Source organism: Xylocopa sonorina, chromosome 12, assembly GCF_050948175.1.
Source record: "Xylocopa sonorina isolate GNS202 chromosome 12, iyXylSono1_principal, whole genome shotgun sequence".
In the NCBI taxonomy this organism is placed as follows: Eukaryota; Metazoa; Arthropoda; class Insecta; order Hymenoptera; family Apidae; genus Xylocopa; species Xylocopa sonorina.
In genome coordinates this window covers 7793511-7812862 of record NC_135204.1, presented here as the reverse complement: position 1 = coordinate 7812862, position 19352 = coordinate 7793511, and the positions used below count along the sequence as shown (strand labels likewise).

The 19352-nt window shown below is 38.9% G+C and overlaps 3 protein-coding genes across 6 annotated transcripts; 1 reads left to right on the top strand and 2 right to left on the bottom strand.

Moving 5' to 3' along the window:
• Nucleotides 1–2341: 2341 nt before the first annotated feature.
• Gos28 (golgi SNAP receptor complex member Gos28) lies at nucleotides 2342–4550 on the bottom strand. Of its 3 annotated transcripts, none has more exons than XM_076905391.1 (5): nucleotides 4387–4550; nucleotides 3595–3770; nucleotides 3355–3536; nucleotides 3214–3270; nucleotides 2342–3139 (listed from the first exon to the last, which is right to left on the bottom strand). In XM_076905391.1, exons 1-5 carry the CDS (start codon nucleotides 4418–4420, stop codon nucleotides 2902–2904), a joined length of 687 nt encoding a protein of 228 aa, XP_076761506.1. In that variant the 5' UTR covers nucleotides 4421–4550; the 3' UTR covers nucleotides 2342–2901. The 3 variants fall into 3 exon arrangements, with proteins under 3 accessions (XP_076761506.1, XP_076761504.1, XP_076761505.1); XM_076905389.1 differs by having other exon boundaries at nucleotides 3214–3285; nucleotides 4387–4549; XM_076905390.1 differs by having other exon boundaries at nucleotides 3214–3282; nucleotides 4387–4549.
• An 880-nt stretch (nucleotides 4551–5430) lies between these two features.
• LOC143429681 (uncharacterized) lies at nucleotides 5431–19303 on the bottom strand. Of its 2 annotated transcripts, XM_076905382.1 has the most exons (5): nucleotides 19220–19303; nucleotides 18385–18608; nucleotides 18074–18225; nucleotides 5835–6404; nucleotides 5431–5704 (listed from the first exon to the last, which is right to left on the bottom strand). In XM_076905382.1, exons 1-5 carry the CDS (start codon nucleotides 19272–19274, stop codon nucleotides 5515–5517), a joined length of 1191 nt encoding a protein of 396 aa, XP_076761497.1. In that variant the 5' UTR covers nucleotides 19275–19303; the 3' UTR covers nucleotides 5431–5514. The 2 variants fall into 2 exon arrangements, with proteins under 2 accessions (XP_076761497.1, XP_076761498.1); XM_076905383.1 differs by lacking the exon at nucleotides 19220–19303 and having other exon boundaries at nucleotides 18385–18689.
• On the top strand, nucleotides 7130–16582 carry LOC143429683 (carbohydrate sulfotransferase 11). The gene is made up of 7 exons (XM_076905387.1): nucleotides 7130–7264; nucleotides 9108–9280; nucleotides 14689–14945; nucleotides 15008–15248; nucleotides 15319–15498; nucleotides 16208–16365; nucleotides 16441–16582. The coding sequence occupies exons 1-7, from the start codon at nucleotides 7252–7254 to the stop codon at nucleotides 16526–16528; spliced, it is 1110 nt and encodes a 369-aa protein (XP_076761502.1). The 5' UTR covers nucleotides 7130–7251; the 3' UTR covers nucleotides 16529–16582.
• Nucleotides 19304–19352: the final 49 nt, after the last annotated feature.

Genomic DNA, 19352 nt, shown 5'->3' with positions numbered 1-19352 from the left:
ATTTTACGCTAATCATATCCTGAAGACAAGTTTAAATATTCAGCGAGAGTTGATCGTGCGGTAGGCCGTGGGTTCGCTTACTTGCGATATATATTGTGACTGATTAACGGAACGGAAGTAAGCAGAACCCAGAAGAAAAGTTATAAAGTAGTATTAGTACTATATAAAAACAAATATGACAGTGCAAAGAAACGATCGATTCTCTCTGGACTAGACACACAAGATGTATACGCAATTGTTCCAATTCTTTGGTTTGATCGTTGAATTGATCGGATAGTTAATTAATGACCATCGCTAACTGCTACCATTTAATATTATTACACTACTGCTACTATTATTAGTACTAGTACTCCCACTGCAAAACTACTATTACTATTACAAAGGAATGGAGGGACGAGGTATTAAAAAGATATCCATAAAAACGGAGATTTTTCTACTCTGTATGAACTTTACGTTAAAATTGCTATTTATTATTTATAATGCAAGTGCCAAGGTAGCCATAATTTCTTTGGTTAGACATTTATAGTATATATTTAACGCAATATACATAGCTTTTTTCCGTTTCACTTTATTAGATTCTAATAGTCGTCTATTAGATGAATTTTAAAAAAAGAGAGTGCGCAACCTCGTCTCCCAGTACTTCTTCAACTTATAAGTAGTCAGCATTAAAAAAAAAAGTTAGATTCAAGCAATATATACGGCAGCATATTTATATTCAGAAATTATAAAGTAGTCATGCGATCCGCATGTATATTGAGTAGATGTCTGTTGTTTATTTGTACGCCTGGACGAGTTTCGATAAGACGCGAAAAGTAAGATAGTTCTCGCGATTCATCGTCTACGATAGAAAAAGAGTAATAAAAAGATTTAAACAAACATTGGGAAGATCCAGTATAGAAAGGAAGAAAATGGTAAATAGGGTATTCCGGAGCAATCGATAGAATTAATTTTTAGTAGAATCTCCATTAAAAAAAAAAAATTTACGCAGATCAAGCGTTTAGATGTTTTGACGCTACGGAACCGAAAATTGTCATTGTGAATATTTTCTTGTCTTCATAAATTACCGCAATGAATCGTTTTGATGTAAGACATAAGGTAAAGAGATACTACGTTTCTACGGATACACTATATATTGCATTTATAAACAAAAATAATGGGAAATATGAAAAAGGGAAATTAATATTTTATTAATGATATTAATTGATTAAATGCATATTTTATGTAGCGTAAATAAGGATGCTCCTGTTGCGCTGTGCGATTATTTTCTGAAATTGGATTTACGATACAGGATATCTAGTAGATTATTTATTAATGTACATTACAAAGATAATTTGTTCGGTTAAAGACTCGTTCGCTGTTTATCTTTTTCGTAACTGTAATAAATTAATTTTACGTGCGATATATTCACCCAATAAATACGTAGTTGCAACATTTATATCGGTACACTATATAGTATATATATATATATAAATATTCGAACTTTATAAAATATGGAGATTCTTGATAAAAAGAAAGAGGAAAAAACCTATCGGAAATGAAACCATCAGCTAAATGAAAAATTGAAACATTGAAAGTGATTTGTGATTATAAACGAAACATTTTCAAAGTGTTTGTAAATATATATATTAAAGAATATAAAGCAGTTTTAGGTCACACGTGTACCTTATATTCGATATTTTTACAATTCTTGCTTGAGTTCCTATTACAAACAAAGTGTAATTTATAAATGTGGTATCTAGTATACGTGGAAACCAGGCACGCCTAGCGTTTGCCGTAACGATTCTTTCCGTAACCGTGCTCTGTGTTTCGTGAACAAGAATGAAGGACTTGGATAAAGCTATGCATATATACATATATATATATGTACGCGCGTGTGTATATATACATGTATAAATGTTTTTTGTGTATGTAAAATCGATACTTCTTAGTAAAAAGAAAAAGCAAAAAATGCTGAAAAACTGGGTAATATTAAAAAAGAAAAAGGAACCTTTCGAATAATGAAGTTCGCACTACACAGCGTTAATCACAAATGTTCACATTAACATTATTTTCCTCCGTCGTTGTGTGATTCCTTCAGAGTAGTAATGTTGTGTAACTTGCTACTTTATTTCTTTCCCGTTGCTTCAAACTGTATATGTTATGCCGCGATGAGCATTAAGAGAAACATTGATTCATAGGCGTATAAAATACAATAGATTTCCGTAAGAAAAAGAAAAATGTGTAAATTGTTTCCTTTCGCAAGCACAGGCTCAGTACTGTGTTGTGCATCGAATTATACTAATAGCAAATAAAAAGTCTTATATAGATATCAGTCTATTGTACTGCGATTAGTTGATCATAATTTTGTTTTTCTTTTTTTTTTTCTTCAATATATAAATGTATCATAATTTTTAGAGGCATGGTTGTTACAGTATTCATACAAAAGCGCGAGGCATAAGCGCATTTGAAATCGCTTATAGTAATGTACATATAGGAGATATTGAGAAAAATACAAATAATTCTGTAAATGCGTGAAAATTTCCACCGTTTGTTTTAACGTTTATTAAATTAACATGTCGATCATGGATTAAAATTTTTTTTTCTTTACATAGTATCACCCACGACTTACGTTAGGTATAAAAAAAACTGTACAGCTTAACATTTCCTTTCTTCGTTACTTTTCCGTTACTTTCTTAACGCGCGAAGAATCAGAAGACATTCATTCGATCATTCAGAAGTTCATTCACGCATAAATTCATGTACAGTCACGCGTTTACCGACCTCAGTTTTTTGTCTTATTCAATTATGTGTCGTAAATACATCACCAAATACCTCTTCTACATATGTATATGTATTTCCATCGATGATTCGCTAATCCTATACATGGGTGGAAGTACGTAGTACTTTGGTATAGAACGTTATTTAGTGAAAAGCATAAAGTAGCATAAGAAACGTGCAGAATCCGATAATAAGACCGAGGATAAGTGAATCTCGTCTTTTACGCAAATTTATCCTTTGCACAAGACTGGTCACGGCTGGAAATCGATTTGAAATGTCGTTCAGTCTGTGTTGTATACGTTTGAATGTTTGTCTTTGAGTCATTAAGTGATCTCGCGTTTCCATCGCTATGCTTATCTGGTCGTTTACCAAACGATCCGAACTGGAAGACAAAAATTTATAAATTTTTAAAAAGGCCAGAGGCAGAGAGTGAGAACAACAAAAAACTTAACTCACTTGTGAATATGTTGGTTTTCTTTCATGTACATTTCCCGACGGTTCAGCCCGCTCACACTTTTGTAGTTACTGCTTCATAGAAGATTTATAAACTCTTAATTGAATATTTATTTCAAATAATAAAGTAATAGCTATACATACTCGATTTCTTTTCGAACACTCCCCAATAAATCTTCTCTGTCTCTTCTCGCAGCAAAGTTATTTCTGATCTTATTGAACTCCAGCTTGTAATCCTTCAAAATATCTTTATGGCGCTGCATTGTATGCAACATTGCAGCACCATTTGGTTGCAACTCACTCATTCTCTCGTTTATAGAGAACAACTATGGCAAAGCATATAGTTTAACGTAGTTGTACGCAGTGTCGATACTGTAAACTTACTTTTGCAAGCAATGCTTCTATTTCAGAAGCCATGTTCTCAAAGACATGTTCTTCATCCAAAAGCGGCACTTCATCGGTATTAACAAGCTTAGATCCGGTATTCACACCGAGTTTGCTGAATGCCACCAGTTTTGCATCGATCTCATTCTCCAAGTGTCTCGCTTGCCTTCTAAGGTCTAAAGTCGAATATACAAAAGTAATTTGCAAATTAATTTTCTTTAAACCAAATTGAAAAGTCGAATAGTGCAAAATGTCAATGACACAAAAAGGTGTCAGTAACAGGAATGAGAACGAAATAACTGAGTAAGCAATCTCTGTTTGTTAGAAAGAGATAACCAACAAATTAAATAATGGGGTTAGGTACACTAACGGTAAAATTTACATTCGACATTATCCGATTAATCCTGCAACATGAATTCATTTTACAAACCCAACAACGGGAAACTAATCTTTCAATTGTAATTACATATACATGAAGTGAAATGTCTCAAATTATAATTCTTTTAGGTTCCGCAGGAATTTTGGTGCAACGAGCGTGAAACATTTCCAGCATCGTCTCTTCTACTCGAGAATTCATAAACTCGATTAAGTTCGGATGGAACCTAAAAAAAAACAGCGATACCCTTTCACGAAATGCGGCGAGGGCGAATTAAATTACCGCTGATATGACATATGTCAAAACAAGCCGTAACGAAACTTGTTGCGAGCAGCGTCGAGCGTTTAGTAGCTGGCGAACAATCGCGATTAAAAATAGAGAACAAAATCTGTAGGTGCGCCTCAGACGAGATCTACCTTCCCAATCGACGGCGCCTAATGCGTTAGCCATTTGTTGTTCGCGGATCACGAACGCGACGGTTCCTTCTCTACGTTACACGAGTAGCTGGTACACACGACATAACACAGTTCCGCGGAACAGATGATGGCAGTGGATACCTATACACGAGCGTCGTTCGCGTGCGGACATCCCCTACCACTACAGGAAACGCGAGCACTGATTCCCGCTTTCATTTGCTCTTTTCGTATAAAACATTCGGCGGGTTCGTCCAATGAGAAACGCCGGCGATAAACACGGTCTCTCCCAGTTGGACGGGACCCGCTCTTATCCGCAACAGCGAGAGCAATAGGGCCAGAATTATTATCCGCGTCTCTACGTGCACGGATTCACAATAAAAGAACAGAGATGGCGGAAGAACTTGAATAAGGATCGCCACAATGGAACGATCGCTCTAATACTTACTAACGCGTGTCTTTCTTTAGGTGGACGAGGCAAGGAGACGAAAATGGGAAACTGGAGGATAAGAATTTCAACTTGGCTACTTTTGAAAAGGATGTTTGGAGGAGCTCGCTAATGTATTATTCTCTTTGTCGTTTTCATCGAGAGCTACGTTGAATTGGTATGGTTCTTTAATTTAATTACAAATGTATCGAGTAATATCGAATAACGGTGGAAAGAGAGAGAGAGAGAGAAAAAGATTGTATTTCCATGGAATAATACGTGACATCGTTAATCCATGGTACGGTATATCGTTTTATATCGGCAATTATACCCGTGCTATCATAGTTAGGCTGAAGTAGTGGTGAGTAAACCGGTTTTCGGCGGGATCTCGATAGTTACGATGCTACTACCTATGCCATGCTATCCTGATATTATTGTCTAGGAGCAGGAGCTAGGAGTGAGATAATAGTAATTTTCATTCAATTTGAATCATCTAACGTGTCGCAGTTTGATACAACGGTTTTATGCGGTAGAAAAATATATACAAAATTGTATGCATATTTTACATATAAATATGTACAGTACATATAAATATCAATATGAAAGAAGAAAGAAAGACGGAATAATCGAATTCGTTGCTTTACTAGAATATTTCTGGTCAGTCTCGAGATAGACTGAGAATTTTCGAATCTGCTTTACCGTGTTTACGGGATAAGTAAATCAGTTCTTATTCTAGCTATTTGCCGCTCGGTGGTGCTCGCCTCGTCATCGAGGTACAATTTTAATTCCTCTATGAGAGTCTGTGCGGCATGGATATTAATATCCTCTTCGATGATCATGTCTGGAAACTGGTCCCTCAAAAGTTGCAATACAATATTCATTTGCTGACCAGATCTACAAATACATGTAAATATACGTACACGCCAACGTGGACTCTTTAATTCTATTACTCAAGGTTTTACTGTAACTTCATTTTTCTAACTGTTTACATTAAAATAGTTATTTTTAAAAAAGATGTTTCTACCTTGCAGAGATCCTCAGTTTTTCTTTTCCCTCGCTGACGTACAGTATCTCGATCAAACAGTGTGTCAAACATCCGCAGGAGATATATATATCGGGACAGATTTCGTGGAAAGATTTCTCGCTGAAAAGTCCCCGAAGTTTCCCCTTTCTTTTAGGGTTTTGTTTAATATTTACGTCGACGACTTTTTCAACCGATGCACTTTTTAATGTTAAAATTACAGGCACGACATAGGATGTAAGGTCCTTCGTTCGTATTAGAATATCTTCAGCTAAAATCATTACTTGGCAGTTGCTATCCATAATATCTTCGATCGAGAAACGAATAACAGGTAACGGAGTTTGATATTGTTTCTCATCTATTTCGTACAAAATTGTACCATAAACATCATAGAAGGGCTCCTTATCGAATTTAGGTAAATCTAACACGATGGTACCTACGGCCTGCCTTTTGGATTTAATTTTATTGCTTCGATCCCAACACATTCCGTTCTGCGACTTCCAAATCATCGACGTACCGTACAATTCATCGTCTTCTTCGAAAGAGAAATAAATTTGGATGTTAATTAACGTTCTGAAACGAGATCGAGAACTTCACATTATTTATAGCGGTATCGGTAAAAATAATACGAACGGATAATGTCGCGATACTGTTTTATCGACGTTCTATTCGGGAATCGAATGCGTTCAGTGTACAAATTAGGTATCCAATTAAATCATTGTAACTTTCTTCGTCTTTTACTAATTATTGTTTTTTAATATGTTTTTTTAGATCCTTATGCTCGCCCAGTGATACAAAAGACACGTTAGAACGAGGCTGTAAGAAGATCATGACGTAACAGAATTAAGGGTACAGTGAACATTATAAATTTCTATTCAATCGAATTGTTCAACAGAAGACAGAAATTTACGTTGCTCGTTTTGTCTTGCATTTTTTCCCAGAAAGAAAATCATATTCGAGGGAAGGATGGATGATTAAAGAGAGTACAGTGTCGCAAAGGGTTAGACAGGAGTGTTTTGAGTGTACAGCGGCTGCGCAGATATCACCCACAGCAGTAAATCGACCCGCGAAAACGCCGGCCAATGAACGAACACGGACGGATCGGTTGGTAGCAGACGACGCAAGCATGGATGCTTACGGTGTGTGTTCCTTCAGTAATCTACAGGATGCCGCCGTGATCGTGTGGTGCCTATATTTTTTCTACAATCGGTCAATGGTGTCACGTGTCTCGCGGAAGGTACCATAGTCGTGTTACCACCATAACCATTATTGTCTCAGTCCCGATTACAAGTGTGTTTATTGTACGCAATTTGCCAAGGATTGAATCCAGCAAGAAAACCGAGACGAATCGAGGAGGAACGTTGGACTTCGTGCAGGGGGTGCAATAGATGCATCGCTGAATCCTGATCACGGGGCATATATGTCCACGCAAAGTACGTATGTTAATATCACATTTAGATCATACTATTACCAAGGTATCAGGATAAATAGGAAAGTATAATAATTTGTGGTTAGCGAGAAAGGCTACTATTTGACCCATTGACCCAGGAAGCGCATATACGCCCCGCAATCGACTTTAAATTACCACTTACATAAAAGGTTGTTCGCTTGTGTCTACCACCGACTGTGTCGGTGTTGCTCGATTGTTGCGTACGTAGAATTATGCATAGAGATAGAAACTTGAGAATCGTATCTTGTTTCCGTGTCGAAGTAAACACTTGTTTTACGACGATAAATATTTGGTAGCACAATGTGATTGTCATACTTGCGTTAGAATAATAGAGTACTATGTCACTGGGAACGTTTAATTGGCGAGGCGGAATGTTGGTTCACGCGCGCGCGTGCTTTTCGCGTTTCCATGCGAATTTTTCGATAAAGCGTCATCGATCCTTGAATCCGATGTTCCACTTTGTACAAGTATCGCACGTATCGTTCTATAACAACGATGGAATTTTGCTGATTCAGTAAACGTATGCATATATATATATTTGGGAAACATAAATTATCTTGTAATTTATTCCTTAAAAATGTTATGTGAGAAATGAAACCAGTGTTTACTGATTGGGATGATGTCGTATCGATGAGATCGTTAAGAATTTCTAAAATAGATACTGTTTCGTATCGAGTAATAGGAAATTTGTGCGAATATCATATGCATTCGATGTTAGTGTCATTGTTATTTGTAGGTAGAGTGCTATTGTCGAACTAGAGAACAAGAGAGAATCAACAACGTACGTGTAAATTGTGGATCATTAGCTTTTGTTAATTATCTTCTACTTAACAACGGAACAATAATAGCAGGATTTTTTTCTATTCGTAAATTTCCAAGTTCATGTTGGTCCATATCCCTATGAAACGGGCACGTGACTATTATGATCACTGATCAATGATGACGCGATACATGTTGCACATCAATAGCCTTCTTGTGTAACATTATTCCTTGAATTTGCTTCGAGCATTCTTTTAATACATTACATATATACATAATTCATAACTTGAGATACTGAATTAATTAAAATATTGCTTGCTACAGTATCATCCACGAATATAAAATCAATTTCGTCATTTTGTAGATGTAATCATATAAATAATTAATTTACGAAGCATCATGATTCTAAAGATTTTACATATCAGCGGTTTGGTAGCGTTAAAATATCAGTTCGGATAAAACGAACACATACATCCTCAAACTCGACTCTGCGAACGTCAGCTCCCGTTATCCGAACGGGAGATCATAGATAGAACAGAGAACCGGTGAACTATTATCCCAAATGTTTCGTCACCTGACACATCCGAATTAATAGATTTCTTCCGAAGAATTACTCATCTTTACTCAATCATCTTTTCAAAATGATCACTCAAAAATAACTTTCCATAGAGAAGGATGAAACGAAGCTATCAACAGTCATCCTTTTATTTTATCTAATCTCAATATTAGCTCTCTGTAAACTATTCGGGTACAGAGATAATTCTCTGGTACACGTTACTGGGATTTCCATGAAAAATCTATATAACTCGGACTAAACACGAACAAGCTGAAATTTTATTCTAGTTTCTTAAGCACTATCCCATCAAAATAATTGAATTTTTTTATCTAAAATAATCTTGTTGCAGGAAAACTCTTCTTGGGAAAGTATTAAAAAATTCAGTTATTTGGAAGTATAGAACGGTTGCCTTTGAATTTGAACCATCTGTTTATATCAACTTTTTTTATCGCTCGTACCCCACCATACCGACACATCAGCGGCAGGATAGTGATTGGGCTATTTGTTTCAGTCCGATATGAGTACAGAAGGAAGACCGTACACAGGGAAAAGATGACACCGCGACGATATGTATTTGCGGCGATCAGGCGGACGTTGCTGGCCGCAGGCATCCTGACGTTGTTGGTGCTGGCCCTCTCGAGCCAGGACACCAGTAACACCGTGCAACAAGGGCTTCTGTCGGAGGTGAGTGACGATCTTTTATCCGACACTCGCCAAGGATTTCTTTTGTTCTCGAAGAAAGACTTTCAGTATGTGCGCCTACTCGCTCGCGGATTTGGACCACCGGGAAGTTAGGCGGATTGTTTCTAAGGAACAATTATTGTAGAAGAACAGGGGGGGGGGGGGGGGTAGTCGTTCTCATTAGAAACGCGGCCAAAAGCTGTCCCTTTGTTCGGGATGCTGGAAGATTATGTCGTATTGTCTGTTAGATGTACTATGGAATCACGATATATGCACGAAACTAGGTACCAGCCTTGAGCAACTGTAGAGTTCACGAGCTTGCTGAATTGACGGACACAATGTATATGTTGCTATATAAGAGACTCATTGGGTTTTATAATTGGTAAATTCATGAACGTTATTATTGCTAGTCAATCGGTTAACTAAAAAGTTCTGATAGACTGTTGGTTATTGAATATTTCCTATAGAATTTCGCAGCGCGGTAAGAAAAAGTGTCCCCTGCGAGTTGGCTGACAGTTTATCTTCTTTAAACAGTGCTTTATGCGCCTCTGTTGACCCGCCGCGGCTGACTATACACGACCCAATCTCCTGTATCTTTCATGTTTCTCCAGGCGTTTACTTCACGCCCCTTCCACACGCAATCTTCCAGTTGCACACTTTTTCGAACGTCACCTTTCGCAAACGCCAATCCCAAAGGAAGACGGCGTAGATTTATCCAATTTTCACCAGCCGATGAAGACAGCCTTAAACACTCGAGTTATATAACCCGTTATATCCTCTCCACACAATCGCAAGAGAAAGGCCAACGCTCCGTCCGCTTTCTCATGGCCTCACGCATTCTTCTACCCCTCTAACTTGCTCGATTCATTCGATACGTCACGGTTCGACGCCGTTCTTCCTCAAAATTTCCCTCGGAACGGTAAAAAGAGATGCAGCGGCTATTATTCACCTCTATCTCCCTCTCCCTCGTAGAGTTACGGCTTTCTCGCGTTACCGTACGGATGTAGGGTAATCTAAGAGCGGCACGTTCCAAGAAAAGAACGCCGCTTCTCCTTTTTACCCCCCCGTAGGTGGAGAGGTTACATCGAAAACGGTCTCCTTACGTAAAGCAATGCTAACGTAGATTGGCAGAGTTCCAGGCGCAATGCGGCACACAAACGCAACCACCTACGGCCGCACGGTACCACCCCTTTATGCATGCGAAACAATAATTCTAGTTACCCCCTAAATAATAACTGCTCCATCGATAGAGATCGATTAGCCCGCCATTTCTAAGCATTGCTTCTTTTCAACATTCTGATATATCTCTGAATGAATAATGTTATCTTTTGTATCTATCTTGAATCAGGCTTTGATGGATGCTTAACAAATTTGTGTATTTTCCACTGAACGTTCGACAGGAAAAAGGACAACGTCCCATCGTGGTCTCAACAAAGCAGGAACGCCGTTTGCGTGGTTCGATCGAGCTTTTGCGCGCAAAAGTCGTGGCAAGTGTCACGCGAGGATTCGCAGCAGACCTCGGAAATGCGTTTTAGCGCAAAAAACGCTCTAACCGGAGAGAATTATTAAACTGAATAATCTGTGAGGCCTCTTGCATAACGTACGCTTCTGTGTACCTTCGTGTATACGTACGGTGGTCCACTAGAACCGGTCAATGTTTTAACAGTTTCCGTGTTTCATCGACGATGTGCAAGAAAAATATATTGTCTAGAAATAGACGATCTATAAGCAAGCAGAAAAGAGGCTCCTTAGTCCAAGGTTGCTCCTTAGTCAAGGTTTCGCTTCTTTAGCAACAAGGTTTTAGTTTCTCTGATCTTAACAGACCCTGAGTATCCTTTTACAATCAAATTTAGACCACTCTGCCATTTATATGTTCGCATCCTAAATTGTAGCTTCTTATTGGAAAACTAGAAATTTGTTTCACATCGTTTTGTATGTTAAGAGATATTATTTTTGTTTACTTCACAGCTGAGATTTGCACGCTAACGGCACGCCTGTTATTCCGAGGAGCTAACGTCTGATTAGATTCCTGTTCGAAGGGAAAGTCGCAAGATGCTCACCGTGAGATACTTGCGAGGCAGCAAACCTCGTGTCGCAATCATTCCTAATGTCATTGAAGGAGCGAATCGTTCTCCCCCGCGCGGTGTCCCTCGTCACGGCGAATGCATCAAACTGGATAACCATCGTTTCGAGCAATTTACTACAAAGCTAATGCCCGGGGGAACAAAAAATGCATCCGCAGATTATCTGGCATCGATCTCCGAACTGCCGCGAACGTGGAAATCATAATTGGATAAAATCGCGTTGCGCGTATGAATCATGACGTTTTAACGGCGAAGAAAAAAGAAATAACGTCTTCCAAAGATAACCGTGATGCCTGGAATTTAAAGAAGTATATTAAAGTCAATTTTCTTTTAACTATAAATTATCTCTTCTCTATAATATAAAAGAAAAAAATGATATTAAGTTTTCGATTGATTCGTTTTTGGTGAATAGAATTCTAAATTTTTGTCTAAGCCCTGTAAGTGATATAAATCGTTCCGTAGATAAGGGCTGGCAACGGTCGGTCGATATCCGAGAGCACGTTCCCGTTGGATCGCTCGTGATTGGAAAAGTTATCGGCTTATTGTTAAAATGGAACAAAGTTCGGATACGAATCGGGATTCGCATATCGGGGCACGTATAGATCGTTGGATAGATACATCTAACAGCTCTAGATAAACGAACCGTTTCTTCGATATTAAGACCGATCAGTGGTAAAAAATGTTTCCAAATATATTTAGGATTTTTTAAATATTCTACAACATTCTTTAGAAAAACAAAAATGACTTTTTCTGTTGTTTAAAATGTTTTCAGAGATATTTGCAAGGACGTGTTAAAATGGTAATGAAATTTGACGCTCTGAGGATTCCCTTCATCGAGATTAACATCGTTTCTACGCAAGTGATCAGCTCTTTATAGTTAAACTTTCCGAATTATCCTTTGTCTCCGAGGGGTAGAATTTTAGCAATATTCTCGAAACCTATTCTGATCCGTCGTATCTGGAAACGCACATGGGCGCACGTGGACAGATGCAAAGTGCGGAGCACGTTGCACCACCCGTGTGGCCCATATTCGCGTCTTCAGCGTCGGCGTCGACGTTCAGCTTCCAAACCGAAATCAATAAACGGAAGCAAGTACTTTTGCGTTCGGAATTTCCGCCTGGCCACGGCCATCGCGTTCAATATCTGATGATTAAAAATCTATCCTTTTATCAGACGACAGTATCGGTTATTCGAAGAAAACGTATGCTCGCGTAGCTTTCTTTCTACAGAATATTTCCACGAATAAAAACTGATATCAGAAAGATGAAATATTTGATTCGTTCCTTGCAAGCATTTTTAAAGAGCGTAATTAATTTACTAATTGCAATGATTATTGTATAAACGATTGTTAGTTACAATGTAATCGGATCGATTAGAGCAAGTAGCTCTGGTTGTACGTATGTTTATCGAATTAGAGGATGCCAGTTATGCGCGCTGATGCAAATGACAAACAGATTCGAGCTGAGTGCCTGAATTACCCCTTAGCTCGACTTCTGACTCATCATAACCGTTCTATAAGCCACGCTATGAGAGTTTCTAGGGTTTCTGAGATGTTTCCGTAAGATTCTAAGAGATCTTATAATAATCAAGTACTCGCACGGCGTGTAAACATCGATCTTCCACCGCGGAGTACTCATTTTTACTCTCACTTCTTATTTATTCAACCACCACGAAGTCCACCTATGTGGGCTCACGTGAGGGAGAGCCGTTTCCCACCGCAAATCCATTTCTGTGCATTCGTTGCGGCGTTCTAAAGTTCACGTGGAACGTGTACACGCTATATTGTAAAAACACGTGGGAATATCGATTGATTCCAAGGTCCTCCAGTTAAATATAATTATAGTCAGTCGTACAAATTTGTGGAGGCAGATTCTCGTGAAATTGCAACTGGTTGCAAAAAAATTCGACTGCGAAACTTTTCGGATGCTTTCGATTCGACTATAAAAATGAATAACGTTATCGCAAGCCAGCAATCTTTTCGAATCCTGTATAAACTGATCGGTCACTAATTACTACCGTAAACCTCGACTCGCGTTTCTCGAAAAATCGTTTAAATTGAACGTTACAATTAGCAGTAGAATCCGTAAGCTAATCGCCACTAATTACACCTCAGACTGGCTAATTTTCATAATTATTTGTTAAAGTGGGGAGAATGAAACGAACCCAAGAGCCGTCAGCGTCCCTCGACAAATTTCTTCCAACGATGAATGCGATTCTTAAAACAGTCGGGCAGAGAGGGAGGCTTCCGTTCCGTAACCCACGACGATTATGCCAAGAATCTGACCTGAACGTTCGACTGCAATGCGCCAAGTAGGCGGTGTAACGCGCGATCATGCCGAATAGGCAGCGTCGAGCGTTCCGATTAATTGCAGAAATTAGGAAATTGGCTTAACCTTGCGTGCAGAGAGGGTCGGTGCGCAGAGGCACGTGGACGGCGTGCCGAAGAAAACGGGGCTCGCGGGCGCCGCCCGTGACTCAAATCGTTTAGCCCCCGCGGAACGTGCACGATAATTACCCGGCTTCGCGGTCCACTAATTCCCGAGATTCGTACAGCCGCTTCGTGTGAGAAGCGGAAGTTTCACGTGAATGAGACCACTCGTAACGGGTCTCGCTACGCTAGGCCATCCACCGTGATTAAGAAACGTTTCGTCTAATGCAACAAACGTGTACCATAAGAGAGTACACGCGCTTCGATCGAAAAGTATTAGGGAACGTGATACACACGTGGCGCGCATAGTCTTAATGAGCGGCTGCTTCTCCGAGCGGTCTGTAATTACTTTCTTAATGGTACCGACCGGATGCTTATTGAATTATTAATCCTGTACACTACCTGATAAGGAATGCGCGAAACAGAGAACGGAATGCAGAACGTGTAACGAATAACGAATTAATAATTTATATTAGTAATGTTTTAGCAGGGTTTATTCTAGTCTCGCGTGATACTGGTTTTGCATTCGAACGAATGATAGACTAATCTTAGCTGCAATAATCGGAGTAACGCGAGTGCAGCCATTACTCTAACGTTACCGCGGTTGTTTATCAGATGAATATGGAAATCGACACCCATCGATTCTGTACTCGTGGGTGTATTAAGTATTGATAATCGCATCGACGATACGGATAACAAATCCTCTGGCATCGGTTGACCGCCATCCGATATCCGAGGCTGTTGCGCAACTTTGTAGCGAATTCGATTTCGTAACGTGTGCTCGATTCCATGGGATCGTTCGCGGGCTGCGTGAATCTTAAAATGAACGTTGACATCACTTTTCATTAACTTCCATGTTGATAGAACAGGAGATAAAGGATGAATATTAATGTCGACAGGAAGATTCGAATCTGACACCGGAGGAAAGATTGATGGAAGAAGCGACGATCGCAGAGACTGAGAAACGATTGTACGCTAGAAGGAAGTTTCTAGCGGAGAAATGCGCCGAGGAGGAACTAGACCGGCCTGGAAACGATTCACTTCACAGGCCTAATGCTTGGGAATTTCTTGTAAATAAAGAATACCACTTGATATGGTGCAACGTATTTAAAGCGGCCTCCACGTCTTGGATGTACAATTTCAATCTGCTTGCGGGGTAAGATAAAATCCTGTACGTCTATCGAACATGTGTAACGACAAGCTGTCACCATTTTTCAGATACAGCCCGCAATTCTTGAAGGCCTCGAAAGCTGTGCCTGTCTCCCTCGCGAGACAGAAGTATCCGAGACATACAGCAGAGGAGTTGAACAAGTTCCTAAACGACAGCATCAGCTTCTTAATAGTGAGGCATCCGTTTGAGAGACTGCTCAGCGCCTACAGGGACAAACTGGAGCACAGTTTGCCGCACACGTTTCACAGTAATCTTGGTGCCCATATCGTTTGGAACTACAGAATCAGGGTAAGAGTTTCTAAAGGTTTTATCTGAATTTAAACAATATATTGTTTGTATATTAAACGATTGAAATTAGGACCCGAAGACGGATGGAAGACACGGACCTAGGTATCCGCTGTTCGAAGAATTTGTACGGTGGCTGTTGTGCCAGTGGAGGGCAGGGAACGAGCTTGACATGCATTGGACCCCGGTCGTGAATTTTTGCACACCGTGTCAAGTACGATTCGACGTGATCGCCAAGTTTGAGACGCTCCATGTGGGTATTTCTCAGAGAATTCGTGTTCTGCGAACACTGTGGTCAATCCCAAGCTCTAAAATTAAGCGCACGTTATGATCAGAACCGTCTTGATACATCTATTACACACTGCTCGTCCTACATGCTGATTTTTTATCATCACACATAACACCTAATAATGAAACGTCATGGATTTGAGTCACACGAATCCATGAACAGATGCGTAACAAACAAATAGAAAAATCTTTGCACCTGAACATGAATCATCGCACACGGCAAACCCAGTTGCGAACAATTCTAAGTGCGAAGAATTAAGACAGCTTCGCGAGACATCTAATCTGGCGTACACATCTCCATATATCTAAATAGAAGCGCGGCAGTTCTCTAGATTAACTCGAAGAGTGATTATTCTGCATGTACAGCGAGGGGCAAGAGTGTAGGTCACTCAAGGCCATCTTCTTCCTTCGCTCTGTCGAGTAGTTAGAACGTCCTTAACTCCTCGATGCGTCACGTGCCTGACTTCTCGACATAAACGCACGATAATGATCTATGCATTGCCTTAAACGGCCTACATTAGTAGCCTTTACTATAACCACGTTTCATCTACCCCTCCGTACACTCTCTTCACGTCGCGGACAAAACAATCTGCGAACAAAAAGTGTGTAATATGCGTTTAGCATAATCGGTTGCGGTGTACTTTGATGGAGAAGAATGTTGATCATTTTTACAGGAAGACCAAGATTATCTCATAAAGCAAGCCCACGTGGGACACATTATCAAGCCGGAGTGGAAGAATCCTACGAGAGGCGTCCAAACGAAGGATGTGATTAAAAATTACTTCGCTCAATTGTCCAAGTCGCAGATCAAAGATCTGTATCAGATGTTCAGGTAAAAAGGAACAGAAATATATTAACTAGAACTGCTTAAGCATCTGTAGATAATGCTTGACATGTTTCGTTTCAGGTATGATTTTGTGCTTTTCGATTATTTCCCCGACGACTACATAGCACTGGGAAAGGATGAGGACGTTCCGTTGATCTGTAAAAAGTAACGATAGTACGTTGTGCATAGTAGCAAGAGACGCGTCAAGTGCTCGAACTGATTTCCATTAAACGACACTTCATCGATATGGTGTCGATTACAACGAAAATTTTAGATAGGAAATACGTTTTACAATCTAACGAAGTAGCGTTCTTTTTTCTTAGACGCAGCGTGACTCGAATCGTAAAGACCAACGAGTACGAGAAACTGTAAGATGTTAACTGCATCTGGCTAGCATTATTTTTATACTTTTTTTTACCAAAGCAGCTAACTAGGTGCAGCTAGTATTTTATTATACTGGTCGTGCTCTACGATTTTCAGTCATGTCCAGTCTAAGAAACGCTCGTTCACGATCTTCACTTAGAGATGAAGGAAAAGATGTATTAAGAATTGTTGGTGTTGACGATACAATCGATACAAACCACTGCTACCACATTTGAATTTTGTGATAAATGAAATGTTACAGTGTATTCAATTGTTAGGGCCTCAGGTGACTAGGCGTTTCTAAATTGTTACAAACTGTAACGTAAGAACGATTTTAAATCTATTTGTACCTATCAGGGTACTCTGTTGCTTAAGTACTCTAGGCGACTTTTTACTGTACAAGTGTGATGCTCGTATTGTTGACTTTTCCTGCTTGAACATCGAATAGGAATAGTTTTTAATTCTTCAGTAAAGTACCTTCGACATCTAATAGGAATACCTAATAATAATGACCCTCTGGTTTGATCCAATTAAGTTTTTCAAACATACAGTGCGTGTAGTGCATTTTTTATCCCCCTGATATATATACCGACTTAACTAAAGTAAACCATACTTGTGTTTTATATATTTCAAAGGACACGCATACATTTTCTCGGACACTGTATGTATATATTCGTGTATATAAATATACATATGCGTATGTTGATATGAATGTTGTTAAAATAGTTATTATTATCATTGCACCAATGGTAATAGTACTACCTTGAGAAAATACAATATATATGTAATTACATTTGAATAAGATATATATATACATACGTTAAATTATACAACTTCCAAGTGTAAGAAGTATAAAGATTTACAAGTTTAACGTTTTCCAGAGCTTGACTATTAATTAAAAAGAAAGTGTTTTCGTTAAGCAGGGTATTAATTATATAGATTTCGCGAATAAAACAGATCTTTTATAAGAATTTAGTAACACTGTGTGGTACTTAAATCAGTTACACAGCAATCCTCGTTAATGAAACATATCTCTCCTGAATAAATTCGAATCATTTGTAAAATTCGAGTAAAATGAGATTAAATGCGAATGAAACTTCAATTTCTTCTGATCTACAATTTTGTAAACGATAAACACGAAATGACAATAATTATTTCAGAAAATAAAACTATTAAACAAACCTGCAAATGTACTGAACAAGAATTCAATCTTATCTGTACAAAATTATTTGTTTGATTTGATTAGTTAACTGATAACAATAATAAATATTTCATTTGAGGCACGGCATCCAATACAGAATAAGTTTTAATAACAAAAGTATTCATTCATAAATATCTTTAACATACTTACCTCTCAGTAAAGTTTATCAATGGTATTCCAATAATCCATTTATCAAAAAGAATACGCTTCCAAGGATCGCCAAAACCTAATGATTCAGAGGGTCCATCATCTAGCGATTTCTTTATCTTCTTTACCACAGGTTCTCTGTTTACTGTGTACAACTGTAAATATTCAATACGATACATTCCGCTACCTTCTAATTCTCTAATCTTGTAATACATACAACTTATCCGCATTACAGTTTAACTTTTAAAATAATCTAAGGAGACAGAACATTTATATTTCTACATGAAATTGTTATATTTATCTAAGAAACTTACATCATTATCAGATTTCGAGGTTATGTCCCTGCCGTATCGAGCTTGACTGTACAGAGAATCCAAGGTATATTTTGTCATGTCTTGAACCTCTTTGATATCATTTTTAGTCTTCTCGATTCGAGTTTTCACGTCCGACAATTGTTTTATCAGATGTTCCTCGATGGGGTTGCATTTTTGAGTAGGTATCGGTAATTCTTCGTCGCTGAGCGCGAACAGATCGTCGTCTATCATCGAATCCATTATTAAATCGAAAATATGTACAATATTTCACGTGCGCGTACGTATAAACCAATAATTAACAATTAATAATGATCCCATGACAAAATGTACACTTACACTTGTCAGTTACATGTATTTAAAGGGAAAAAAAAAGTTTACAAATATGGTGGCGCCATCTCTGTGAAAAGTGCTGAAACTACTCGCGCACGGTTATCGACAGCGAAGTGAATTGCTGAACGACTGGTGGCACCATCTCTCAGGAGAACGCTCAAACTACTCGCGCACCGTTATCGACAGCGAAGTGAACGCTGCAATTGGTGGCGCCATCTCTTAACCACTACTGGAACCTTAGTTTCAGCACTCTTTGAAGAGATGGCGCTAGTAGTCTTCAGTAGTTCACTTCACTGTCGATAACGATGTGCGAACAGTTTGAGCACTTTTCGCAGAGATGGCGCCACTAGTCGAACGAAGTTCACTTCGTTTGCGACCAGTTTGAGACATATTCAGAGAGATGGCGCCAGCTGTCGTTCGCAGTCGTCAACATCGCGAGCGACACTAAACACTGATAAAAAGGCTCTAGGGTATGACTGAAAAATGCGTTTAATGATTACTCTACCTCGTATCTCGTTTATGCTTGTATTTCGTAACATTATTCCGCTGTATAGCCGCATGTAATTTCTATCGTAGGTGGGGCAGAAACGAGTCGCGGAGACGGTTCGTCGCGTGGTGATAGGTCGATGAGAATAATT

Bases quoted from the DNA above. Each gene is read 5' to 3' on its own strand.
- LOC143429681 (XM_076905382.1), bottom strand. From the start codon at position 19,274: ATGCGGCTATACAGCGGAATAATGTTACGAAATACAAGCATAAACGAG. The intron at 18,609-19,219 runs GTAGAGTAATCA...ATTCGATGATAG, and splicing joins AAGCATAAACGAGATACGAG to ACGACGATCTGTTCGCGCTC. The intron at 18,226-18,384 runs GTAAGTTTCTTA...GAATATTTACAG, and splicing joins CCTCGAAATCTGATAATGAT to TTGTACACAGTAAACAGAGA.
- LOC143429683 (XM_076905387.1), top strand. The intron at 15,249-15,318 runs GTAAGAGTTTCT...GATTGAAATTAG, and splicing joins TTTGGAACTACAGAATCAGG to GACCCGAAGACGGATGGAAG. The intron at 15,499-16,207 runs GTGGGTATTTCT...TCATTTTTACAG, and splicing joins CCAAGTTTGAGACGCTCCAT to GAAGACCAAGATTATCTCAT.
- Gos28 (XM_076905389.1), bottom strand. From the start codon at position 4,420: ATGGCTAACGCATTAGGCGCCGTCGATTGGGAAG. The intron at 3,286-3,354 runs GTATGTATAGCT...TCTTCTATGAAG, and splicing joins AGTGTTCGAAAAGAAATCGA to CAGTAACTACAAAAGTGTGA. The intron at 3,140-3,213 runs GTGAGTTAAGTT...TTTGTCTTCCAG, and splicing joins GAAAACCAACATATTCACAA to TTCGGATCGTTTGGTAAACG.